Source organism: Electrophorus electricus, chromosome 1 (genome assembly GCF_013358815.1).
Source record: "Electrophorus electricus isolate fEleEle1 chromosome 1, fEleEle1.pri, whole genome shotgun sequence".
Taxonomy (NCBI): domain Eukaryota; kingdom Metazoa; phylum Chordata; class Actinopteri; order Gymnotiformes; family Gymnotidae; genus Electrophorus; species Electrophorus electricus.
In genome coordinates, this window is record NC_049535.1 from 35,558,354 (window position 1) to 35,583,684 (window position 25,331).

At 40.9% G+C, this 25,331-nt stretch overlaps 1 protein-coding gene across 1 annotated transcript; it reads left to right on the forward strand.

The window, feature by feature from the left end:
• Positions 1-4,269: 4,269 nt before the first annotated feature.
• LOC118241060 (transmembrane protease serine 9-like) lies at positions 4,270-12,544 on the forward strand. Its single transcript, XM_035524473.1, has 8 exons — positions 4,270-4,316; positions 7,660-7,928; positions 8,947-9,089; positions 9,183-9,459; positions 9,721-9,877; positions 10,001-10,254; positions 10,440-10,537; positions 11,894-12,544. Exons 1-8 carry the CDS (start codon positions 4,270-4,272, stop codon positions 12,542-12,544), a joined length of 1,896 nt encoding a protein of 631 aa, XP_035380366.1.
• The last annotated feature ends 12,787 nt before the right edge of the window (positions 12,545-25,331 follow it).

The following is a 25,331-nucleotide window of genomic DNA, read 5'->3' on the forward strand; positions in this document are numbered from 1 at the left end:
GAAGGTAAAGAAGGGAAGTCAACATCCTCCCACAGCACGCGCAGCGAGGTCTCCCGTGGTCGTGGGCACCCTCCTGACTCCAGGTGCAGATCCAGGTATGGAAGCAGGGGAGGCGTACGGAACCCTGGCGGGCGACCTCCAGTGGAGAGGCCTTCCCTCATCCTGGCCTTGCTCCAAGGAACTACCGGGAGGGAGGAACCCGCTGAGACTCTAGCACCTAAGGCAACACCCAGGACACGCTGCCCAGGAGCAAGCAGGCTAACCCGGTTGGCTAGCAGGGAGGCGGCGTCATTGGATAAGGACACCCCCCCCCCCCCCCCCCCCCCCTTAAGGCAAAGAGCCCCAGAGTGCATGCGCCTACTCCGAAGCCTCGTGAAGGCAAAAGGGCAGCGGCATCAGTACCCGCACCAGAACCGGGCGACACAGCTGGTGTGCGTCCGGACACGCATGCGCTGAAACCAGGACAGTCGCCGCTACCTAAGCTGGCGAGGGACACTCCCCGCCAGGCTGGTCGGTCTCCGACCCAGCTTATGACTGGGGGACTGGCTGGAATTCCTTCCCCCTTCCCCGGACTATTAAATGTGTGTGGTGGTGTTCATGTGTCTGTCCCAATTACACTAAATGTACCGGTCGCTTTGTTCCCCTTTCTGTCTGTGCCTGTGCCCGTTAGTGTGTGCGTCTCTGTGTCTGTCATCGTCTTGGTCCCTGTCCTTCCCCTGCTACCCTGCTTGCGCTGGCCCGTGGCGGGTTGTCTGGTCCTCCAACGTCACCATTTGGCGTGGGTCTCGGAGCCGCAGCCCGGTAGGCTGGCGTGTCGGGAGTCGCGCCCTTGGGAGGGGGGGCTCTATCATGGTACGGCCCCTCCCCCCTCAAGCCTGTGTGTCTGTGTGTGTGTGTGCGTCTGTGTGTGTGTGTGCACGTCTGTGTGTGTGTGCATGCGTCTATGTGTGTGTGTATGTGTATGCGTGTGTGTGTATATGTGTGTGTGTGTGTGTGTGCACGTCTGTGTGCGTGTGCGCGTCTGTGTGTGTGTGTGCACGCGTCTGTGTGTGTGTTCGCGTCTGTGTGTGCACGTGTCTATGTGTGTGTGTGTGTGTGTGTGCACGTCTGTGTGTTTGTCTGTATTGCCACGCCCTCTTGTGTCATTCACTTGATCCCTGTTGTGTGTAATTGTCATGCGTGTATATAAGTCTCGTTTCGTATCATCAAAGTTGTCGGTGTTTGATCCAAGTAGTCTGTGTTAAGATGTGTTTCATGTGTGAATAAAACGTATGTTTATGTTTGACGTGCCTCGTCCCTGCATTCTGCTTGACCCTCGACCGTCACAGTCAATGAGCTCTACCAATTGCTTCTGTGGGCAGATAATGCCAAACAAACACATGCACCAACTCCAACAGCACCAACTCCAGCTCCAGGAAAAGCCTGAAGGTGGATGTACTTACTCAGAAGTCAAGCATAATGGCTTTCTCTAAAACCTCTGACGTCGTGTCAGTCTTGCTGACGACGGTGGGCTCTCTCCCAAACACCACATCTGCTTTGACCGTCACCAGCACCAGTAATAGTGGAAATCAGCTGTTCCTCTGTTACATTAATCATCCTAGTCTCATTTCCTGCTATCATCCAAATGTTGGGTTAAGACCAAGAGTCTTTCAGCAAACATGCATAAACTCAAAGTAAAGTTAAGAAAATGAAGTTTCAACCTTACTTTTGTTACCACTAGGCTTAGCTCAGGGACTACATCATCACTATTTATAGTATATCATCTCCATTTATGAGTGTTCAAACAATCTATTTAACATTTATAAATTTGCTAATTAGACATATTTTGGGTTTTTTATTGCTGTTTATCTTGGCACTAAAGTAACTAAGGGTTTGATGCCCTCTCTATGTTATGTAGTGTATTTAATTATCATACTGAAGGCATATCATTATTCAATAACATTATAGATGCCTATATATCATTTGGGTGGTTTTGTAAAGAAACTTTGTTGGAAATCAACAAAAATAATGGAGATTAGTAGTAATTGTTAAAGAACCTAAAGAACTAGAAAGGTAGCTAGCCACCTTTCATGGTTTAGCCTCACCTATTGAGTCCTACATTCTATTCATGAAGCTTGATCTTAATTGACAGCTGAATGCCTTGACTGTTGCTACTCTAACGCCTGAGAAAGCCAAAACCTGTGACAGCCTGGGAAACAGCTTTACATTTAAACTGAATGAATGCATAAATACCATAGCACCTCTAACAACCAAGCAGATGCATAATACCGCTAAACACAATGTAAAATTCAATCTCATTAATTAGGTTAAAAAGAGATCGAAAATGGAGATGGACTAAGCTCACTGTCCACTTTGAAATGTTTTCATCTGCAAACCAAACACAACACACGCCAGAAATGTCAGGGCAGCTTACTTTTCAAGCCTGATTGATAGCCAACAAAATAAGCCCAAATTCCTGTTTACTATAATTGACAAGCTGTTTAACCTTGTACCTCATATTCTTCTAATTACATTTGTGATGAATTTGTTGAATCCTTTGGCAGTAAAATTTCCTCTATTAGGAACAGCATTGTCCAGGTCAATAGCCCCCCACTGAGCTGTTAGGTCATATTGTACCAGAATGCACCTTATTTGAATGATCAGAAATTAACACTAAATCACGTACAAAAGTCATCTTACTATTAAATACTGCTGGCTAGACAGCACACCAACAAAATTATTTAAAACAAGCCTTCAAAGCACTGTCAAAATATACTGATAATATTGTCAATTTGTCACTTAAACAGAGTCTCAAAACAGCAGTTATCAAACCTCTTCTAAAGTAGAATAAATGTAACCCTGCTAACCTCAATAATTACAGACAGACTGCTTGTATTCTATTTTAGGAAAGATTATTTAGAAGGTCTCGCTTCAACTACAAGAAGATTTAAATAGTATTGAACTAAATATGACCTTTCAGTCTGGTTTTAGAGCTGATCATAGCACAGAAACCACACCAAAGTCCTGAACGATCTTAGACTAAACTGCGACACCTGTAACGTATCTGTACTAGTTCTTCTTGATCTCAGTCCTGCATTTGACACAGTAGACCACTGTATACTGCTAAACCATCTAAAAGACTTGGTTGGCCTAACTGGTGTTGCTTTGAACTGGTTCCAGTCAAAGCTGACCAGTTGTGAGTACCAAGTATGTCACACTCTGAAAATACCTCAAAATGTAATGCGCTATCATGCGATATCCCTGGGGCTCAATTTTGTAGCCAGCATGCTTTAATCTCTATATGTTTACATTGGCTACAGTTGTCAGTCAATATAATCATTCCACCAGTATGCAGAAGACACACAGTTATATATGTCCCCATCCTCTGATTCTTGGGTTTCCATTGACTTGATTTTTAAATATCCTGAATAGGTCATAATTTTCTGCAACTCAATGCGAATAAAACAGAATTGATCATTATCAGGAATGGTCACGAGCACACTGGAGTAACTAATCTGAAATACCTATCAGTTAAGGCCCAACACTATATCACGAACTGAAGTATCATATTTCACTACAAGCTAAGCTTTAAATGCCATGTTAACAATGTCTCAAACACTCTATCATCTTTCATAGCCAAATCTTTGTGTATCTTTGATAGGCAACATAGCCAAGGTCAGCAACTTTGTACACATTGTACATTGTGTATATATACATATTATACATATACTGTACATACATTGTTATATATATTTTTGTATTTTTGTATATATATATTTCCTTATGCACCCGTTTCTTTCCTCAGTTTGGGCAGAGCACTCACAAAACCATTTCACTGCCAGTTATACCATGTATGACTATGTACGTGACAAATAAACTAAACTTGAACATGAGTGCAGAGAGTGCACATCCATGAAGCAGTACTTGTAGGAACAGTAGTGGAAATGGTGGCAGTAGTGGAACCATTGGCAGAAATATTGGCAGTAGACGTAATGTTGGCAGTATGTTGGCAGTGGTAATGTTGGCAGTGGTAATGCTGACAGCTGTATCTGTGGCATGAGATTTAATGTTGGCAGCAGTGGTAATGTTAGCAGTAATGGTATCTGTGGCAGTAGTGGTAATGACTACAGCTAGATGAGTGACTTTCTCTCACTAAGTTTTCAATTTAAATGATTTTTATTGGCATGATAAAATCATATTACCAAAGCTTTTACAGATAAACAGAAAACATGTTGCTTTGAGAAAGAGAAAGAGAAAGGGAGGGGTAAAGGAGACAAGAAGAGGGAGCGGATGACCTCGGGAGACCAGCTCACGGTCAAGCCGCCATGTCATGGCCGGTAGGCAGAAACCTTGCGTTGGGTGCCTGAAGACAGAAAGGCTCCCCCCTTTGATTCCAAAGGAATCACATATCAGTATATAGACCTTTCTCATACGCAGGCACCAAGGCAACATTAGCATGATTAATCAGGGTGGTAGAGATGTGAGTTATGAAAGAAGACAGCAGTGATAATAAGCAGGGTCCACAAACAAGAATCAACACAATAATCAGGAGTACGGGAAAACATATGTTTATGAGCCAAGATCCCCAAGAGATCTAGGTCAGTTAAACAACTGAACCAAGAATCATCGGCGGATGGAGGCTCAACAATAGTGGCCTTCATGTGCGAAATGCCAATAATTACAGACCTTTTAGCCCTGCCAGATGTCGACTGTGAATGTGTATATACGACCAGAGACGGGATAGTTAATGCTGGGGTACAACATCCTTTTCAGGGAAATTGATGGGTATTACTAAAAATCAAAGTGGGTAGGCTGGAGTATGGCATCCTACCACATAACCACATGATAGCTGCAGATGCTCCAGTGCCCAGGATCGCAGGGCAATTATATTATTATTTTATATTATGTTATATTATTTATTGTGCATCTGCCCAGTCCTGCGCCTAATGGCCATACCTTATTTTTACATAGTGTGTGGCCTAAAAAGGACCATCAGGTAAGCCTACACAACATAGACAGGTGGTACCTGTCACAGGTACTTCTAAGGTCATATTTCTGAATTTGGGGTAATACCGTTTACTAATGCCAATGTCGCAGTCTGTCCTGTGGTCCAGCCATGAAGCACCATCCAAGGCCCATTCGGGGAGATTCCCACTGCCTTAGATACATTTAGCATAAAGCCTACTCCCATATTAATTTGACAGTCGGATGAATTATGATTAAGTGCTGTTGCCATAACATCATCTACCAGGACTGGTATCCAGGGTGTATGGAATGATTGACACACCAGACAGTCCCTCCCTGGCTCCACCTCTCCTGCTGCTACCAGGGAGACCACACAAGCTAATTTACCATTACACTGTTGTTGATGACTCTGAAAGCCCACTATCCCCCCTTTTGTACCTCTCGAGACTGAAAACAATGCCAATATTATCACATGAATGGGGCCCATTATTCCTACAGTAAGGTTTTACATGCGCTTATCAGGAAAACAAGCAGAGAAAAGACCAAAGAGTCTGCAAAAGGATGTTATTGGTACACAAGATGGTACATTAATTCAATGATTTGACCAAAACAGTGTCACCTGCAATAAATGGATGAGTAGGCTTGTCTGTGGGAAGAGGGAGAGTGCAAGAGACATTTCCATGCACACTGTTCAATTTCTCAATCAACATTTGCGTGTAGTCCGCCAAGATCATGTCCATGTCACCTGAATGAGAAACACCTGGGTTACCTCTGACCACTGGGGTGGTAAATGGCCTACCAAAAATTACCTCAAATGCTGACAATTTGGTGGTGGCACTGGGCATCATTCTGATCTCACACAACACTGCTGGCAGTAGATCTGTTCACTTCTTTCCTGTTTCCATCACAGCCTTTGTTAACCTTTATTTCAAGATACGATTCATTCTCTCAACAATGCCAGATGACTGAGGATAATAAGGGATGTGACACTTCCAGTCAATAATTAGGTAGGTGCATAGTTTCTGATTTACCTTAGAAATGAAACAGGGTCGTTATTTTAAATCTATTACCTGAGATAACCCATACCTGGGTATTATCTCCTTGGCTAGGATTTTAACCACAGTGCGGGTGTCTTACAGGGAGACGCCTCAGTCGACTTGGAAAATCTGTCTACAATCACCAGCAGGTACTTCAACTAATCACAAGGTGGCATATGCGTAACGTCTATCTGTAGATATTAAAAGTGATATTCAGGAGCCGGCAAAGCATCATGTTTGGCTTGTGTGTTACCCTGGTTGCTTCTAGCACAGGTTACTCAGCTATCTAGGAGGAGTTTCCGGTATACAAAACTGTTTTTGAATGTTAGCCGTCACCCCCCTTTGAGCAACATGTAAAATCCCATGAAAATGACGCAAAAGAAATGGCAAAACAGATTTAGGAAGGGCAATACGGCCCTCCGGGTCATGGATCCGACCATCTTTATCAGGCCTACGTCCTTGATCAGCCCAGTGAGAGCAGTCCTGTCTTGTACCCTGAGCTTGTAAGAAAAACAGATCGATATCAGTCAGTACCAAACAATGAGAAACCATGAAAACAGCTTCACATGTGGAGGATACAGCATATGGGCATGAGGGGGCATTAACAGCTGCCCAACATGCAACCTCATCCACTAAGGCATTGCGAGAGGCTGTGACAGATCCAGAGGTTGTGTCATGACCCCTGACCTTTATGACAGCCAGCCGAGCTGGTAGTGTACATGCAGACAAAAGTGCAGACAGTAGTCCTGAATTAGAAATGGGCTTACCGTCTGAGGTGCAGAACCCCCTGGAGTGCCAAATCGAAGTCATGAGCGACTCCAAATGCATAATGGGAATCAGTGTATATGGTAACAACCTGATCCTGGAATAGATGACAGGCCCTGGTCAATGCCATTAGTTCAGCTACTTTGATTAGACCTGTAAGGGAGAGAGTAAGCCTCCCAAATGAGGTTGGGCAGAGAGCAGACAGAATAACCACAGGAAAATTCAGAGTCAGACAGTTTAAAACATGAGCCATCTACAAAAATGTGATAGCTGCCTTCGAGCGGTGTGCTAGAGAGATCACAGCACATGCTTGAGGACTCAAGGATAGCCTCTATGCAGTCATGGTGCACAGAGTCATCAGAATGATTTAGTGATGTCAAAATTGATTGCAAAAGATTAGCAGGTGAACTCAGGGTCAAGTATGATTTAATGGTTAAATTCTGAGTGGCGCAGAGGATGGCCTCATAGCCGAACGTCGCTGTGCCGTCATGTGCTGTGTTTGAATGTTATTCAGAATATTAATGACTTGATGTGAAGTGTGAAGAACCATGGGATGAGACAGTGCCAATTTCTCTGTGTCAGTGACCAGCAGGGCCGAGTCAGCCATGGCGCGTAAGCAGGCCGGCATGCCTTGAACCACCGAATCAAAGGTTTTGGAAACGAAGGCCAAAGGGCAATAACTGCCACTGTGCTCCTGGGCCTGGATGCCACAAATACCAAGTAAAACACACATTATGTAGTACAGCTCACAATGCAACATAAACAATGAAAAAAACATAAACATGACAATGAAACATACATAACATAAACTCACCAAACACAGAACACATTATGCAGTACAACTCATAATTCAGAAAACATAACCATAATATCAGGTGAAGGTGATATAAGAATGTTTCTACTCATTTTTCAGATATACTGCCTCTCAGATTACTGTGTATCTGGGTACAGAGACTCTGGAAGGAACCAACATGAATCAGGTGTTCAGATCTGTCACAAGTGTCACCATAAACCCCAACTACAATTCAGATACCAATGACAATGACATGGCCCTGCTTCAGCTGTCTTCCACAGTGACCTTCACCCCCTACGTCACTCCTATCTCTCTGGCTGCCTCTGGTAGCACCTTCTTCAATGGAACCCTGTCCTGGGTCACTGGCTGGGGAAACATCGGCTCTGGAGGTGAGAAACAGTAAAGGTTGTCTTATTAAGCTCCATATGTAAACTATCAAACTCATTAAACTGAGAACACTAATGTGGGATCAGAACAGGAGCATCAGTTACATCCTGATGAACAGACACTGATGGACTGATCCTAAATCTTATATCCACATACAGCACCTCTCTGTTATGGAAGTGGTAGCTCAGTGGTTATGGTACTTGAGTTGTAATTAGAAGGTTGCTGGTTGCCACTGTTGAGCCCCTGAGCAAGGCCCTTAACCCTCAATTACTCAAGCTGTACTCAGTCATAATTATAAGTTGCTTTGGATAAAAGCATCAGCTAAATGCCATAAATGTAATGTAAATGGAAGTTCACTAATAGGACATTGAGATGAACAATGAAAAGGAGCCTCTCTCACTTTCCTTTCCCCTGACAAGCCATAACTATTACATAAAACAACTGAGCCTAATATTTACATTATATTACATTACATCAGCATACACTCTTATCCAGAGTGACTTACATATATTTTATCAGTATGATACTGTGTGTGCACCCTGGGCACTGGACCTATGTTCTTTGTGTTGCTAGCACCTGCTATGCAGGAGATAAAAATATAATATCGATTTATTCTACAGTTGTCAGTTTTATACTTATTGTTTATAATTAGTACTTTTGGTTTATGGTATGAAGATTTGCTGGATGAAGTGTGCTACTATTAACATTAACCGGGTAGACAGTCTCTAGCCTCTGTGAGAGGCTTCAGGAAGGACTTCAGTACTCTTAGCCTCTTAGCCCCCGCAGCACTCCAACAGTTGAGGGGAGCCTGGTGCTTCACTGAGTGGACCTGTGTAGTGTGTACAACCTAATTAGGATTAGAGAAGGTGATAGAGAAAAAAACGCCCTCAGTACGTCATCCAGACACGCTACGATCCCTCAAAATCCAGGACACTTTCTAGTATTAGTAATGAAGCTACATGGGAAAAAATACTAATACCAATTTTCATGATATCTAATTTAATGTTTAATGTGTTACAGTAAGTCTTCCATCTCCTGGGTACCTACAGGAAGTGCAAGTCCCAATTATTGGAAACAGGCAATGTTTCTGCTTATATGGTGGAGGAATCACAGGAAACATGATTTGTGCTGGAGCTATACCAGGAGGCAAAGACTCCTGTCAGGTAATTTTACCATATTCTGCTTGATTTTAGTACTTTTTCTGTTTAACAATGTGTTCATTTTGGAGAACATGAAAATCTCACTGCACTACACAGGGTGATTCTGGAGGTCCACTAGTCATCAAACAAGGTTCTATTTGGATCCAGGCTGGGATTGTGAGCTTTGGTAATGGTTGTGCTCAGGCAAATTACCCTGGTGTGTACACCAGAGTGTCTCAGTACCAGAAATGGATCAACCAGGTGATCACCAGCAACCAGCCAGGCTTCGTCACGTACACGTCTAATGGAACTAATGCAGACCTGAATGTGTCCTGCAGTAACCTGCCTCCTGCCACCACTGTTGTGACCACAACCACCATGACCACCGCTCCACGTAAGACCGTCCACAACACACAATCAAAACTAAGGCTTTTATCAGTAGCAGTGTGGCATATTTTGCCTGTGGAGTGCAGAGTATATGTAAGATACAACCTGTGGCTGTGGATCCTGTCACTGTTATTGTCACCACTACAAGTACTACAAACATTACCACAACTGCCCACATTACCACTACTGTTGCTACAAGTACTGCTTCATGGATGAACTACACTCTCCTGTCAGTCTTCAGTTGCCTTCATTTCTTCTCTTTCTGCAGCTGTGGTATGTGGCAATGCCAACCTGAATGACCTTTCGGGAGCGGGCACTGGCTTGGCGTCTGCTGGCATGTGGCCGTGGATGGCAAGTGTTCAGCGTAATGGTACCCATGTCTGCGGAGGAACGCTGATCATGAGCTCTGCTGACTGCTTCTCTGGGTAAAAGTCATGGGCAGATAATACCAAACAATTAACAAACAAATGCCACAGTCACTGGTCAGGACCACATCAACACACATGGGCAGCAGCTCTGAGCTTTGATTGTTCTACATTTCTCTCCAGCTCCACCAATGCTTCTGACTGGACTGTGATCCTGGGCCACCTCATGCAGAACGGCAGCAATTCCAAAGAGGTGTCCATCAAAGTGGCAAACATCACGTTCAGCAACACTTCACAAAACAACATAGCAGTGCTGCAGCTGACCGTTAAACCAACGCTGTCCAACTACATCCAGCCCATATGTGTGGACCAGGGCAGCAACAACTTTGCTGTGAACACTCAGTGCTGGGCAGCTGGCTGGGGCTCAGGAGGAGGAGGTACAGGGTGGGGTGTGGGTGTGTGTGCACGCAGGTGTGTGTGTGTGTGTGGGTGGGTGTGTGGGTGTGTGTGTGGGTGTGGGTGAGAGAGAGAAATAATAATTAGCATATAATTAGCAATTAACTAACTAGTGTTTGTTCATTTCCAAATAATTTAAATCTCTTTGTTTTCTTTCTTGCTGTAGCTCAACAAACTCTTCAGCAAATCAACACTTCTGTCGTGAGCTGTGATAGTGCATCTGCATCTACCAGCATCTGCACACAAGCCTTTCCACTAGAACAGGTGTCTACTTAACATAAACAACATTCTTTTTATTTCTAAAAGCCAGTTTAAATCAAGAGCTTACAAGGACGTTGTAACGCTTGGAGTTAGTCCTATTTAAGTTATACTCCAACCCAAATTAGCAGAGAGCTTTGGAACTAGAAGAGAGAGACCTCTGAAGCACGTGGAGGAGATGTGAGTCAGACTCAACTTAGTTTTACAGTGACCTTGCCAGTTTATTCACTACGTGATATAAGCCTGCTCTTGGAATCTTGCAAAATGTTCATACATGAACTGTAGAAAACATCCAGAGCTTTCAGATGCGTTAGAGAAATGGAAAGAAGGACAAAAAAGAGTTATAGGTCCAGTAGTCTCTGCCGTGTACAGCACAAAGCAAAAACCCTCATCTGCATGGCATACATGCACACACATTTTACGTAAATGCAACTTAAAGGAACAGTACACAAATTACTGACCATTACAATTTTACCAATAGAGACTAAGCATTGTGATATTTAAGTCTTGCTTTCCAGGGGAGCAAAAAATGGAGTCTAATTTTACGATTTTAAAATGTTTTTTGATCATTGTTTTACAGTGTGTAACATGGACTGATAACATGGCAGATGCATGCACTGAGAAGAGTGAGATTTATTAAGGGCCAATCCAATAACAGGGTCAAAATAATGGTCCAGGGTCACATTACCAACATGCACAGCTCCAGGAAACATGATAGAACAGAAAGTAACACAAAATCCAGGAAAATAACTGAACAAGCTAAATAAAAATGTACAACATGGAAGAGAGAGAGAACATGATATAGGCTAGGACAGAGCCAAGGCAGGGACCAACAATGACCAGCGACAAGACTAGTGAAACACAGGATATAAATACACAGGGTAATGAGGGCTAAGTAGCGGGAAACAAGAAACAAGTGAAACTAATGAAACAGCGAAACCCAAAACAAGGACCAGAACAGGAACGGATAAAATGAAACAAGGACATGAGACAGGAAACCACTGACAGTGTTTGATTTTACTTAACAATAAATTATTCTAAATAACAAGGAATACCTGTGACACAGGATTTGGATGTTTATTCCACTAATGAAAATTGCTCAGACCTCTTTACCCAGAAGAGACATAGATGTTTTTATCTGGTACCTAGTACACACTGTTCTATTTCATTTACCCAGCAAATGAAAAACACATTTCCTCTACAAGGACCACAGAAATAAAAATAAATGCTCTTTGGAATAAAGCTTATAAAATGTGCTCCAAAACCAGTTTGTTTATGCAAAGTCATAATCTGTGTGTGGTAATCTGTCCTGTAATTATTATCTCTTACTGACTTTTGTCTCTCGGACTCTCTCCCTCTCAGAGTGAAAGAGGAGGACCTCTGATGTGTAAGGTTGGGGCGTCGTGGTTCCAGGCAGCGGTTCTGACTTTGCTCACTAGCACAGCCAACAGCACTAGCACCAACCCCAACATCACCAACCCCAACATCACCAACTCCAACAGCACCAACTCCAACATCACCAACCCCAACATCACTAACTCTGACATCACCAAACCGAACATCACCAACTCCAACATCACCAACTCCAACATCACCAACCCCAACATCACTAACCCCAACATCACCAACTCCAACAGCATCAACTCCAACATCACCAACCCCAACATCACTAACTCCGACATCACCAACTCCAACATCACCAACTCCAACATCACCAACTCCGACATCACCAACCCCAATAGCACCAACCCCAAGAGCACCAACCCCAACATCACCAACTCCAACATCATCAACCCCAACATCATCAACCCCAACATCATCAACCCCAACATCACCAACTCCAACATCATCAACCCCAACATCACCAACTCCAACATCACCAACTCCAACATCATCAACCCCAACATCACCAACTACAACAGCACCAACTCCAGCTCCAGCAAAAGCCTGCAGGTGGATGTGGTTACTCAGAAGTCAATAATGACTTTCTCTAAAACCTCAGACTTCACCTAATTCCTGCTGAAGACGGTGCATTCTCTCCTTAACACAACATCTGTTTTGACCGTCACCAGTGCCAGTAACCCTGCATCTGCTATGACTACTACGGTCATCACTGCCAAACCCAGAAATGGTGATACCCATCTGTTCCTCTCTGTTACATCAGTCATCCTACTCTCACTTCCTGCTATCATCCAAGTGTTGGGTTAAGAGCAAGAGTCTTTCAGCACACATGTGTACACTCATAGTAAAGTCATGAAAATAAAGTATCATCCCTTACTTTTGTTAGTACAAAGCTTAGCTCAGGGACTACAACATCATTATTTATATTATACCATCTCTATTTTTGAGTGTTCCAATAAATCTATGTAACATTTTGAAACAGGTTTTGTTGTTTGTGTTTATCTTGGCACTAAAATAACTAATGGTTTGATGCCTTCTCTATGCTATGTAGCATATAATTATCATATTGATGGCATATCATTATCAGTAATATTATAGATGCCTATATATCAATGGAATGGTTTAAATAACTTAAGGAGAGTAATTTGGTTGGAAATCCACAAAAATAATAGGTCTTAGTAATATTTGACAAAGAACCTGAATTGAGCTAGAAAGTTAGCTAGACACCTATCAGCGTAATGGTGAATCCTACATTCTGTTCTTGTAGCCTGTTCTTAATTAACAACTGAATTGGTTCATTTTTTCCATGAATTGTTCACTTGTAACATGCATTTCAAAAAGCATCTAATAAAAACAGAGGACACTAATTGAATGTTATTTTTTGTTATGTTTACCTGTGTTATCCAGTATTGACTTTAAAATACTACTGCTTACCATGTAGTGTTTACATGGTATTGCCCCTCTATATCTCAGCAGTATGATCACCAGGCATGTACCCTCAAGGGCCCTCAGATCATCTGACAAAAACAAACTGATGGTGCCGCCACCTGACTTCAAAATTCAGAGGCCTTTTGCTGCTGGGATTCCTTAATTTTTCCCAAATTACATTAATATTAAGTACACTCAAATAGAGAAATAAACATGCAGACTCAAGCATTAATTGAAGAGAATAGCAAGTCCCATGTTTATTAGCAGCAGGTAAACATAACGTATAAATGAGTCATTGTCCAGAGAATGTCTGACAATCACACAAGGAACACAAATTTTTATACAGTTTTCAGAAGTGATTATGTAATCGCCCCACCTTCTTTTACATACCAATGTTTGATATCTCCACCATTATATCCAAACCATACATTATTCATTATATGCAAACTGAGATCCATCACTATGCAAATTGAAGCTTGACACCATTATATCCCATTGGAAGATTTTCCTTTTTTTAAACAAAGATCACCTCAAGTCACACCACCAAAGACCTACAAGATAAAGTTGCAGGTCAGTATCACCCTGCGCTCATGGTAAGATAACGAACCTTGCTTAGCCAAAGAACTCTTTGAAGTATTTTAAAAACAGAGATCTTACTCAATACTAATAAAGCTCAATACAAAAAGGCCTCTTGACCTTAAGATACCCCAAAACATTTGATCACTTCATTTATACAACTATCCTGTTCTTCATTATCTCCAAACATAAAGAGTGTTATTATTTAAAATAAAAAAACAAAAAAACAAAACAGTGATCTCATTCAAACCACCTGGTGTTCATCACAATAACATTGTCTCTTTCAGTCCATCTCGTGATGTCCTGGCCTTAGTCCAAGACCTGACACAGAGGCCTTCTGAGGCTTTACACTGAAGCCTGCAGAAGCCTTCTCTACATAAACCTGATTTATTTTAGACAACACTGCATATGTGCACATGTTTGCTTCCACAAAACATGGATTTTGTCCTTTGTACTCTTTTTTTTAATTGTGAAAACTGAGGTATTTTATTGTTATGCAAAAGATGGAGGTCAGACACTCGCAGATAAAATCAAACGGTTCAGGATTATTAGTGATAAGTCCACATGGTTCAGGTTTATTAGTGATTAAATGGAGAGGTTCAGGTTTATTAGTGATAAGATGTAGTGGTTCAAGTTTATTAGTGATAAGACCACATGGTTCAGGTTTAGTAGTGATAAGATGGCATGGTTCAAGTTTATTAGTGATAAGACCACATGGTTCAGGTTTATTAGTGATAAGATGGAGTGGTTCAAATATAGTAGTGATAAGATCGAGCAGTTCAGGTTTATTAGTGATAAGACACATCATAAATGGTAAACACATCATAAATGGGTCTTGCTAGAGAGCAAACCTGGAAAACAGCTTAAAAAGTAAAATACCAGTAAACAGTCAAACTAGATGAACATACCAATATGGGATGAGTCAAAGGCAAAAGTCTGGGAGACAAAACAGACTGTAAACCAGGAAGACAAACAAAGGTAACACTCAGCACACACAGAGAAACTATGGCAATACTTCCCAATAAGAGAGTGCAATGAGACAGGTTAACCAGATGGAATAAACCAGGAGGCCTGCGTGCCCATGGTATGATGAGAGAGAGATAGACACTCTGCTCACGAGTAGAGAGAGACAGACACCGCTGACTGACTGAGACTGACAATAAATTAGTCTGAGCTGTATACTTGGGAATAAATTATAGAGAGTTTTACAGAAGAATACTATTTCTTGTTTTTCCCACCTCGTGAGATTTGTTGCATGTTGCTTCTTAGAAATAGGTAAACAAACCTCGTAAATATAATTGGTGGGCAGTAGAGAATTTGCCTTCGTTTTGTTCTCCAGGTGGGCGATCCAATAATAATGTGACGTCACAGGGAAACTATGCATAGACAGACCATAAACACGCCCCTGGGCTAGTTCCAGTTCTGGAGAGACAAAGAAGGCTGCTATTGACATATGCAGTGTCATATGGATGGTTGAAAAAGTTATGGTTTTTTAAAAATGATACGCTATTTGTAGCCTATTTTTTCAACCTCATCTAGGCAATAAAGCCTAACAAGAGGTATGTGATAAATAGCTAATCTAATGGTTTGGAAGGAGAAGAAAACCTCAGGTGAGACCAGGCTAGTTAAAAATTTGCCGGTGTATTAAACAAAAAACATACAAAAAAAAACAAGATTCACCGCTGGTACAATTTGCTTCAGGAGTGTCCCAGATCCAGACATGTGAAGATCAGGGCAGACTGGAGAGTGACCTAGAGAGGAGCTGCACTCTACAGAGAGTGAACGATAGCACCTCTTGCGCAAAACTAAACAGAATACAGTTCAAGGTTCTACATTAGGCCCATTTAGACAAAAATATAATCTAACTCAGGTACACACTGTGATAGGTCAACCGGATACCGGACAACTTGATCCATATGTTTTGGTCGTTCCCTGCTCTGGTAATTTACTGGTCTGTGGTCTTCAAAATTATATCAGAAGCACTTAATACTGATTTTCAGCCTAATTTAGTACCAGCCATATTTGGTGTCACTGACAGTAAACATCTTAAAATGAAGAAAAGATTTGAACTGGCAACCTTCTGATTACGAGTCAGGTACTGCTAGCATTGCCCTTAGTTTTTATGAGTTTATTCACTGGAGTATATTATTGCACTGGAGGTTGACAGACACTCCTAAAGCATCTATATGGTTCAGTGACCTAATACAATTTATACAGTTGGAGAAGATAAACTGCTACTTAGGGGATCCAGGGACAAATTCCTTTCCATTTTGCTGTCAATTTAAACATATCTAGGTGTGACGACCCCCATGTCCTCCTCTGGCTAGTTGAGAGGTGACCTACATGCTACTGATAGTAGGGTTGGATGTAGTTTGGTTGTATCCGCAAGTAGTTCTGAGGATGATAGCGTAACGATGGGGAGGTAAAGAGCAAACACACTTGCGAAGTGCCGACGCCTTGGACGTGAGAAGAAACTGAACTAAATAGGGAAGCCATAATGAACAGGATGGATCAAATAGAATAAACAAATAAGTAATAAGTTAAATAACAGAAACAGACTAATAATACAGAATAGAATGAAGAACAAACAGGCTAACAGAAGAATGACAGGCTAATAGGGTGAGGATGAGAAGTAGGTAACAAAAGAAATAAACAATAAGGAAAGACTAACAGAGAACAACAATGAGGTATGAAAGTAGGACAAGCGGGGAATACACAGAAGATAAACAAACAACAACCGAGACAAACACACAGGTAATTAGAACGCAAAGGAAAACCAGACAACACCTGCATATATAAAAAAGGGGCAGAGAAAGTTAAACAGAAGCAAAGCTATGGGAGAACACCTGACAAGAAAAGAGAGCTGAAGAAGCCCAGTGTACAGGGAAAACAACGTAGACAAGAACACAGAGAGACGGCCGAACATCAACAGGGAAAACAACATAGACAGAGAGTGGAACTGACCATGGAACACAGGGAGAAAGTACACAGGACCAGGAGCACTCAAGATGGATATACCAAAACAATGACTAGCAAACAAAAGACAAAGAGACAGGGTTTAAATAGACATACTAATGAAGGCTAAACGAGGATCAGCTGGAGCTAAAGGGGAGGAGACAGGAAACTATAGCAACAGATGACAGTGGGACAGTGCCAGTGTCACTCCGATCTGTGGGCGTGATAGATGGTAGTACAGTACAGTAGTCTGGGTCAAAAAGATGCTAGTGAAAATAGGAATAGCTTTGAGTTGGATAGTGCTTAACTTAGCTTGATGTCTTCTCTTTTAGATGTGTCTCGAGGACTTGAGCTGAAAGCAAGAGATAGTGGGTGATGGACAGGTAAGACCAGTAAATGCAAAAGTTTAACCTATCCAAAACTTTTCTGTGCCTAGAGATTGCAGAGGATTGTGACAACTTTTGGTCATGGTGGGATATTATTGAGGCTTTTGCAAGAACTTTACTACACTGGTCATGACTGACTGATTTGCCTTCCTTTTAAATGGTCAGAGAATGCACAACAAACCTTTTACTGAGATTGGTAGGCAAGTGCTGTATGGCACTGTGAGGGGTTCTTAATCCTGTGTTAATCCTTTATGGTCCTGTGTGAGGTTCTTAATCCTGTATGGCACTGTGTGATGTTCTTAGTCCTGTGTTAATCCAGTACGACACTGTGTGATGTTCTTAGTCCTGTGTTAATCCAGTATGACACTGTGTAGCGTTCTTATTCCTGTGTTAATCCTGTATGGCACTGTGTGGGGTTCTTATTCCTGTGTTAATCCAGTATGGCACTGTGTGATATTCTTAGTCCTGTGTTAATCCTGTATGGAACTGTGTGGGGTTCTTAATCCTGTGTTAATCTTGTATGGCACTGTGTGGGGTTCTTAATCCTGTGTTAATCTTGTATGGCCCTGTGTGGGGTTCTTATTCCTATGTTAATCCTGTATGGAATTTTGTGATGTTCTTAATCCTGTTTATTCCTCTCTTCCCAGAGTTCCTGTATTTCCCATGTGGTATCTGAGCATGTGCTGTTTCTTGTGTCCTGTTTGAATCTTGCTCTCATCTCCAATCAGAAGTTAGTTTTACCTTTTGGCCTAGACACGTTTATACCTTATTTTAAATAAACTTCTAGATTATTTCATTAACTTGATATTCTCTCCCTTAATCTTGCAGTCTTGTTGAGCTAGCCGTAACACTAGGGAATCTAAAATCTATGCCTGATATCAGATAGAACAGTCCTCGTCCACTTTAGGAGACAACTACTGGGCAGTGGTAGCTAAGGTGTTAAGGTACTTGACCAGTAATTGGAAGGTTGCTTATTCAAGATCCACCACTGCCGGCCCCCTGAGCAAGGCCCTTAACCCTCAATTGTTCAAGCTGTACTCAATCAGAATTGTAAGTTGTTTTGGATAAAAGCGTCAGCTAAATGTACTTGGATCCACTTAAAAAAATGTCATTTATTTATTTTCCTTATCTCTATCAATGTTTGCAATGTACCAATTACTTCTTATATTTACCAATATCAGTTTATTACCAGATTGTGTCTACATGTGTGTATATAAACAGTGACCTTTTCTCTTGGTGTTTATTTTCTCCTCCTCAGCCTCCCTGGATGGAGAGTGTAGAGGTGAGCGAGAATATGTAAATCAACCAAATTGTTTGTTTAAAAATCTCTTTAGAGGTTAAAGCATTAAAATTCTACAGTTTACAAAATTTGACCTCCATGTGCACATAAACTGGCTTTTCAGACATCACAAATTGTTGCCCAATGCTGAATCAGAGGGACCCAGGGACAGAAACAGAATGATCAGGTCAGTTATTTCTAAATGACAAGCATGACTCCAACAATACAAACTATTTGTTTAATTAACCTTCTGCAAAAATAGTTTGATTTGTTTTAAAGCACTGGCCATGGCTATGGTGAAATGTGCAAAATCTCAGAAAAAAATGTTTTGAAAAATAATTTATAGCCAGTGCTCAGAGCTTATTCCACAAGCAGGAAATTCAGGACTTAAACCACATGGTTGCGATAAGCACAGGATAATCTTCCCTGGCCCTATTTAAATCACACTAATAAAGATGATGGGTTACAGTAAATGAATGTTTAATTGGGAACAGAAGATGGAGATCCTTTTAAACCAGTCCAGCAGTGATGGAAAGAATCAGGAAGAGCTGGTTTTATTATTTCATTACTGTTGTGCTTGGTCTCTTGGCATTCTGGTGGCAATGAATGTTAATCTTTTATTAGTTGGTCTGCTATCAGTTTTGCTGTAACATATATATTTGTATTTAAATAAAATTGTAATGAATCTGCTAGCCTGAGTGCCAATGGGCGTGGAGCAGAACACACAGGCCATGACAAATACTTGGTCCAAATAAGAGCCAGTATATAGTTTATTTAGTAACACTTTAGGAAATATGTTCAAACAGGTCATTAAAATTACCAGAAAAACCACCAGAAGAGAGAAAAAAAATGCATCTGATGAGTTTGGTATGAAAAAAGAAGACTCCAATTTTTCATGAAGGCATAACTGATATGCTACAACAGGCAGGTACATAACAGATCAGATTTTAATTGGGGCAAATCCAGAGTCAGTGTCATTAAAGCAGTCCAGGGTCAAAGAGCCACTACGGCAAGCATGGGGATATATAATTAAAACGGGATGAGGGCTAGAACACAAGTAACAAAACACAGAGGCTAAAACTAAACACATTGAAGCAAACAGGGGAGCAGGCTATAACAAACTAGAAAACAAAGAGTCTAGCTGAACACAAAGAAACCACCATAAGCATAAACATGCAGACACAATGAACTAACCACATACAATAAGTCAAAGACCAGCACAAACACAATGAACTAACCACATACAATAAGTCAAAGACCAGCACAAACACAGGGAACAAGACTTGGTTTAAATACACGAACTCAACGAGGGACAGGTGTTGAAAATCAAACAAGGGGTGGAGAAAATGAAACTAAAGCATGGAACCAGGGAGTGCAGGAAAACAGAAAACAGGAAAACCATCACAACAGGGATACCAAGAGAGTGGCCATTCATGACAGGTACTGACTGGAGCAAGAGGTATATCTGCAGGTATATATCACACTGTTGTCTGTTGTACAATACACTGGATATCATTGAAGTACTTTGGTCTGTTACAGTCTGTTCATTTCCACTATACAACTTTTAATTTTTCTTGGCATTGTGGTAACAATCTTGTTAATCCTTTTTTTTAGGGGTGGGACTTTAACACGTTAATTTCCATTAATTAATTACAGGGAAAATAATGAAATAAAAAAATGTAACGCATTTTAATCACACTTTTGCACTGTGAAATGTTTCTCAGTGCACGAGTTCCAGGCATACAGATTATATTGACGTACAATGTGATGAGCATGATGGAGATGACGGAAGAAGCTATGCTGGTGGATGGGAAATTTAAATACAAGAACCTTGCAGATGGAAGTATAAACAAAAATGTTATTTGCACTTTATGCAGGAAAGAGTGTGCTTATCACAGGAGCACTTTCACCCTTCGTTACCACCTCAATGCAAAACATGTTGGGGCTAGCACGCAGGTCAGTAATGTTAACTTAGCTGCTAAATGTGATAGTATACCTAGTACGAGCAAACAGTGTCGCCAGTCAACACTCGACCACATGTCGGGGTTCACATTCAGAAACAAAATGTCAAAGTCCACGTCAGACAAATTGACCAATTCACTGGTGAGATGGATTGCTGTGGACTGTAGACTGCTCTCTGTGGTCGAAGATAGAGTTACAAGAGACACTGCAAATTGCGTCAGCTGATGCAAGTTACAAACTGCTGTCCAGAAAGACAATGTCCTGCCCTGGCCTGAAAATATCTGGCCAGTCCTGCCACTTCTGTTCCTTGAGACCTCTCTCACTTGCTGGTAACATAGTTCCGAAGAAGAGGGCAGCATTGACCTCTGAAACTGTTGAAAGGCTAGTTTGTCTCAGTAACTGGCTGAGGAAGCAGTAGATGTTATCATAAGGCCAATGGGTTTGTGTTACTGTCTTAACTAAATGTTGCTCAGATTGACATGCTCCATGTTGTTTAATTTTGGGAGTTTTGCTCAGGATATTGGAAGAATAAGAAGAACTGAAGTCAGAGGATGTTTTTTTTAATGCCATTTTAAATGATGGTGGACAATATTTTATCCATTTTATTTTATTTATAATGGGTGCAGTTGAAGTCAATCAGTACTTTGGCATTTTTGGTCAGAATTTCCAGTGTTCTGAACTGTTTTTCTGTGTTTTCTGCACTCATCTATTGGTCTGTGTAGTAGACTGGTGGGAAAATAAACAAGATTTTGAAGTTTAAGCTTATGTTCATTGATTGATTCATTCATCATCCAAACTTGAATTAATATTCCTCATGTTAAATATTGAAATGTGATTAAAATGTGATTAATTTTGATTAATTACAAAGCTTCTAATTAATTAGATTAATTTTTTTTAATCAACTCCAACCTCTACTTTTTTTTTGTTTTGATATTGATTTTTAGTTTTAATATAATGTGTATACTTCTGTGCTTTTTTTTTTCAAATGAAAGTCAGCATAGCATTTATTTATTTAATAATAATTCCTAAATTTATTTCCTTATCATGCTAAAACATCATAAAGATATTGCAAAAAAACAAAATGAATAGACAAACCATTTAGAAACAATCCAGGAGGGACAGAGAGAGGGAGAGAGGTGTGTCTTAGGTACTGATTAGAGCAAGAGGTGTATACGCAGGTATATGTAAGGAAGTTGTGATGTGAGGGATGGTGTTACCTCAGTCAAAGTGACAATGGTGATGTTCAGGACACTCTGTGTGGGGTTTCTACTCAGCTTCCTACCCAAAGGTAAGTTTATAAACATCACTACACTTTTGAATGTTTATTTACCTGCTCTCAAACATGACTGAATGAAGAACTCACCTAACCAGTTTGACTGCAAACAAACATGAGTTTATTATTGGTAATGTCAGATATAAGCTGAGACATGCAAGGTGTCAACTTAAACTACATGTTGGTCTTATTCTCAGCAGCACATCTAATGTCATCAAATCCACATACAGAAATATTATAATGCCTGACTATGAAAAAACACACTGAGCTCACTGGTCATTTTGACTGTCAGTTTGTTCACTTGTCAAATAGGAACCGTTTAAAGTAGACAACTAAATTAAATCAATTCCCTAAAAAAAACTTTTTTTAAATGAATTAATGTGTAAATATTTAAAGGGATCTTTGTCCTCTGTAGTCTATTTTTATAAATTAATAAGGTCAGGACACCTTTAACTTTGTGATGGTAATGTATTAAATCTTATTAGCCATAATTTCATGACTGAATATTCACTTCTCCACCAAAACTGTCTCTGGAAGTTCTATTAAAGTTACATCCGCATTATTACATCTGGGATGTATGTTAGTGTTCAAATAGCTCGTTTGGTTTTATATCTATGGATGTTTTGTTAAAAATATTGTAGAGGAGGGTGGAAGGGTGGGATTCCACGTGCACTGCTTCTTCATTTATTGTAGCCTATGTATGTCAGCAACTAATGGTATTTATGTTAATGCCTTCCATTTCTGGTGAGTGCATGGTGACATCTCTCAGTTATCATATCATCTAAGTTCTCATAACCCAAAGACAGGCCACATTTATGTTCTACCCCACCCCCTGCATGCCATGCTAAAGCCATTAAGAATGATGAATACCTGGTACAGGTGTATCTAAGATGGATTAAAACAAAACTGTTGCTTGTTTGTTGGGTCAGAAAGACTGAGCTGAGAACCCTGGTTTAAACTAACTGCAAATCTGTAAAAATAGCTTGATTGGTTTTAAAGTACTGACCCTGGCTATGGTGAAATGTGCAAAATCTCTGAAAAAATGTTTTGAAAAATAATTTAAAGCCGGTCCTCAACATATTCCATAAGCAGGAAGTTCAGGACTTAAACCACATGGATATGATAAGCACAGGATAATCTTCCCTGGACCAATTTAAATCACACTAATGGATCATTATTTTATTAAGATGTTGGGTTACAGTAAAGGAATGTTTAATTGGGAACCAAAGATGGAGATCCTTTTAAACCAGTCCAGCAGTGATGGGAAGAATCAGGAAGAGCTGGTTTTATTATTTCATTACTGTTATGTTTGAACTCTTGGCATTCTGGTGATAATGAATGTTAATCTTGTATTAGTTTTGTTAGTTGGCCTGCTATCAGTTTTGATGTAACATATATACTTGTATTTAAATTGTAACAAATCTGCTGACCCGAGTGCCAATGGCTGTGGAGCAGCACAGACACAGCCTGTGACAAAAATACTTGGTTCAAATAAAAGCCAGTATATCATTTATTTATTTATTTATTTATTTATTTAGTGACACACTTTAGGAAATATCATGTTCAAACAGGTCATTAAAATTACCAGAAAATCACCAGAATAGAAAAACGGATGCATCTGGTGAATTTGGTATGAAAAAAAAAAGTCCAATTTTTCATGAAGGCAGAAGTAATATTCTACAACAGGCAAGAACATAAGTCAGAATTTTGGTATGCAATCAGTCAGCATTGGTATGCAATGAGGGATCAGTCCAGGAAGAACAGCGAGAGGGAAAGGGGTGTGTCTTAGGTACTGATGAGAGCAATTGGAAGGTTATTGGTTCAAAACCCACCACTGCCAAGTTGCCACTGTTGGGCCCCTGAGAAAGACCCTTAACCCTCAATTGCTCAAGTTGTACTCAGTCATAATTGTAAGTCGCTTTGGATAAAAGCATCAGCTCAATGCCATAAATGTAAATACAGTAGGTTAGAGTCCAAGATGCCAAGAAACTAGAATGCTGTTAAAATACAGGGATCAATGCTGATGCCTAGAAGTGACTACAATAGACTGCACAAGCAGCTGGGCAGCTTCCTGTGAGAGAAAGGGCCAAATCCTTCATATGTTAAAGCAGAAATCTGCAAGATCAGGTCAGATTTGAATCATTGGTTGTCCAAAGTTTTGCCCAGGCTATGAGCAGCTACAGATGGTGATACCATGGAGTTCTTGAAGGAAAGGTCTGGGAGTTCCTGGGATGTACAGAAGCTTGGTTTTACCGGGGTTGAGCTTCAATTTGTGGGCATGCATGACACAAATTCAGTCAAGCATGCTAAGATATGTCAGGAGAGCTACGAGTTGGAGGGTGGGAAAGAAAGAAATAATTGGGTGTCATCAGCATAACAGTGGTAGGAGAAGCCATGAGAAGATATTTTGTCACCAAGACAACAAGTATACAAAGAGAAGATTACAAGAGATAGGCCTAATACTGAGCCTTGGGGGACAATGGTGGAGAGTCTACATGCATTGCATGGGGATCCTCTCCATGTTACCTGATAGGACCGTCCCTCCAGATTGGACTGAAGCCATTTCCATGCAGAGCCAGTCACACCAAGGCTTGAGAGGACAGAGAGGAACAGTCCAGAAGAATCAAGAAAGATGACGGTTTGGCAGCTTTATCAGCATGAAAAGCTAGGTTGTGCTTGAGCAGAAGTTAGTCTGCCAGAACAGCAGTGTCAACAATGGACATAACCATTTGTTCATTTAGATTAACTACAAACCTTTCTGGGACACAAGCCTCGAATTTCTCCAAAAATACCAACTCCTTAAATTGGTCTATTTTCATCGCCTTGGAGGCAGTACAGCATCCACCCTTACTGTGTTGTCAATGTAGGTTGGAGTCCGGATGACTGCTCACCAGCTGTAGTCATAAAAATCTATTACTGGTGAATTTATTGATATCCATCCTATGCTGGTAAACACAATTAGGTGACATGTTCACAGGCCTTTGCATTCCTCCTTGTATTCTACCTCATCCTTTTCCTCCACTATTCACACAAACATTACATTTGAGCCATTATAGCAGTTGTAGTTGGCACTGCTTTTATATTCTGTGGAGTATTGTTTGTGTTAGGACTTGTTGCGATGGTGTCACTTGGATGGGGCACTACTGGGGTCTCAATTTTTTGCTTAACTATTACAGCAGTTATAATAGCAACTATTTGTTCCATCCTCTTTTTCTTTTCTTTTTCAGTTAAACCTACAACTTCTTCCAATGCATCTTGCACTTCTTGAGGCAGGCGTTTCTTGAGCATCATTTGAAAGAGTCTTTGACTGGTTTCAGTTTGATTCCTTGATGACCCTGTTTCCTCCAGCCACTTTCATTGAAGGGTGTTGATGTTCTCATTGACACATGTTCCTGGCTTCAGTTCCATGTTTTCTAGCTGACTGGGATCCATCTTTGGTGGGAATTCTTATCTGATACATCCCACGTCTTGTTTCTGTGTGGGTCGAATGGAGTATCATCCCATCCATTCTTGATGTGGTTCTCCATTTGTGCCATTGAG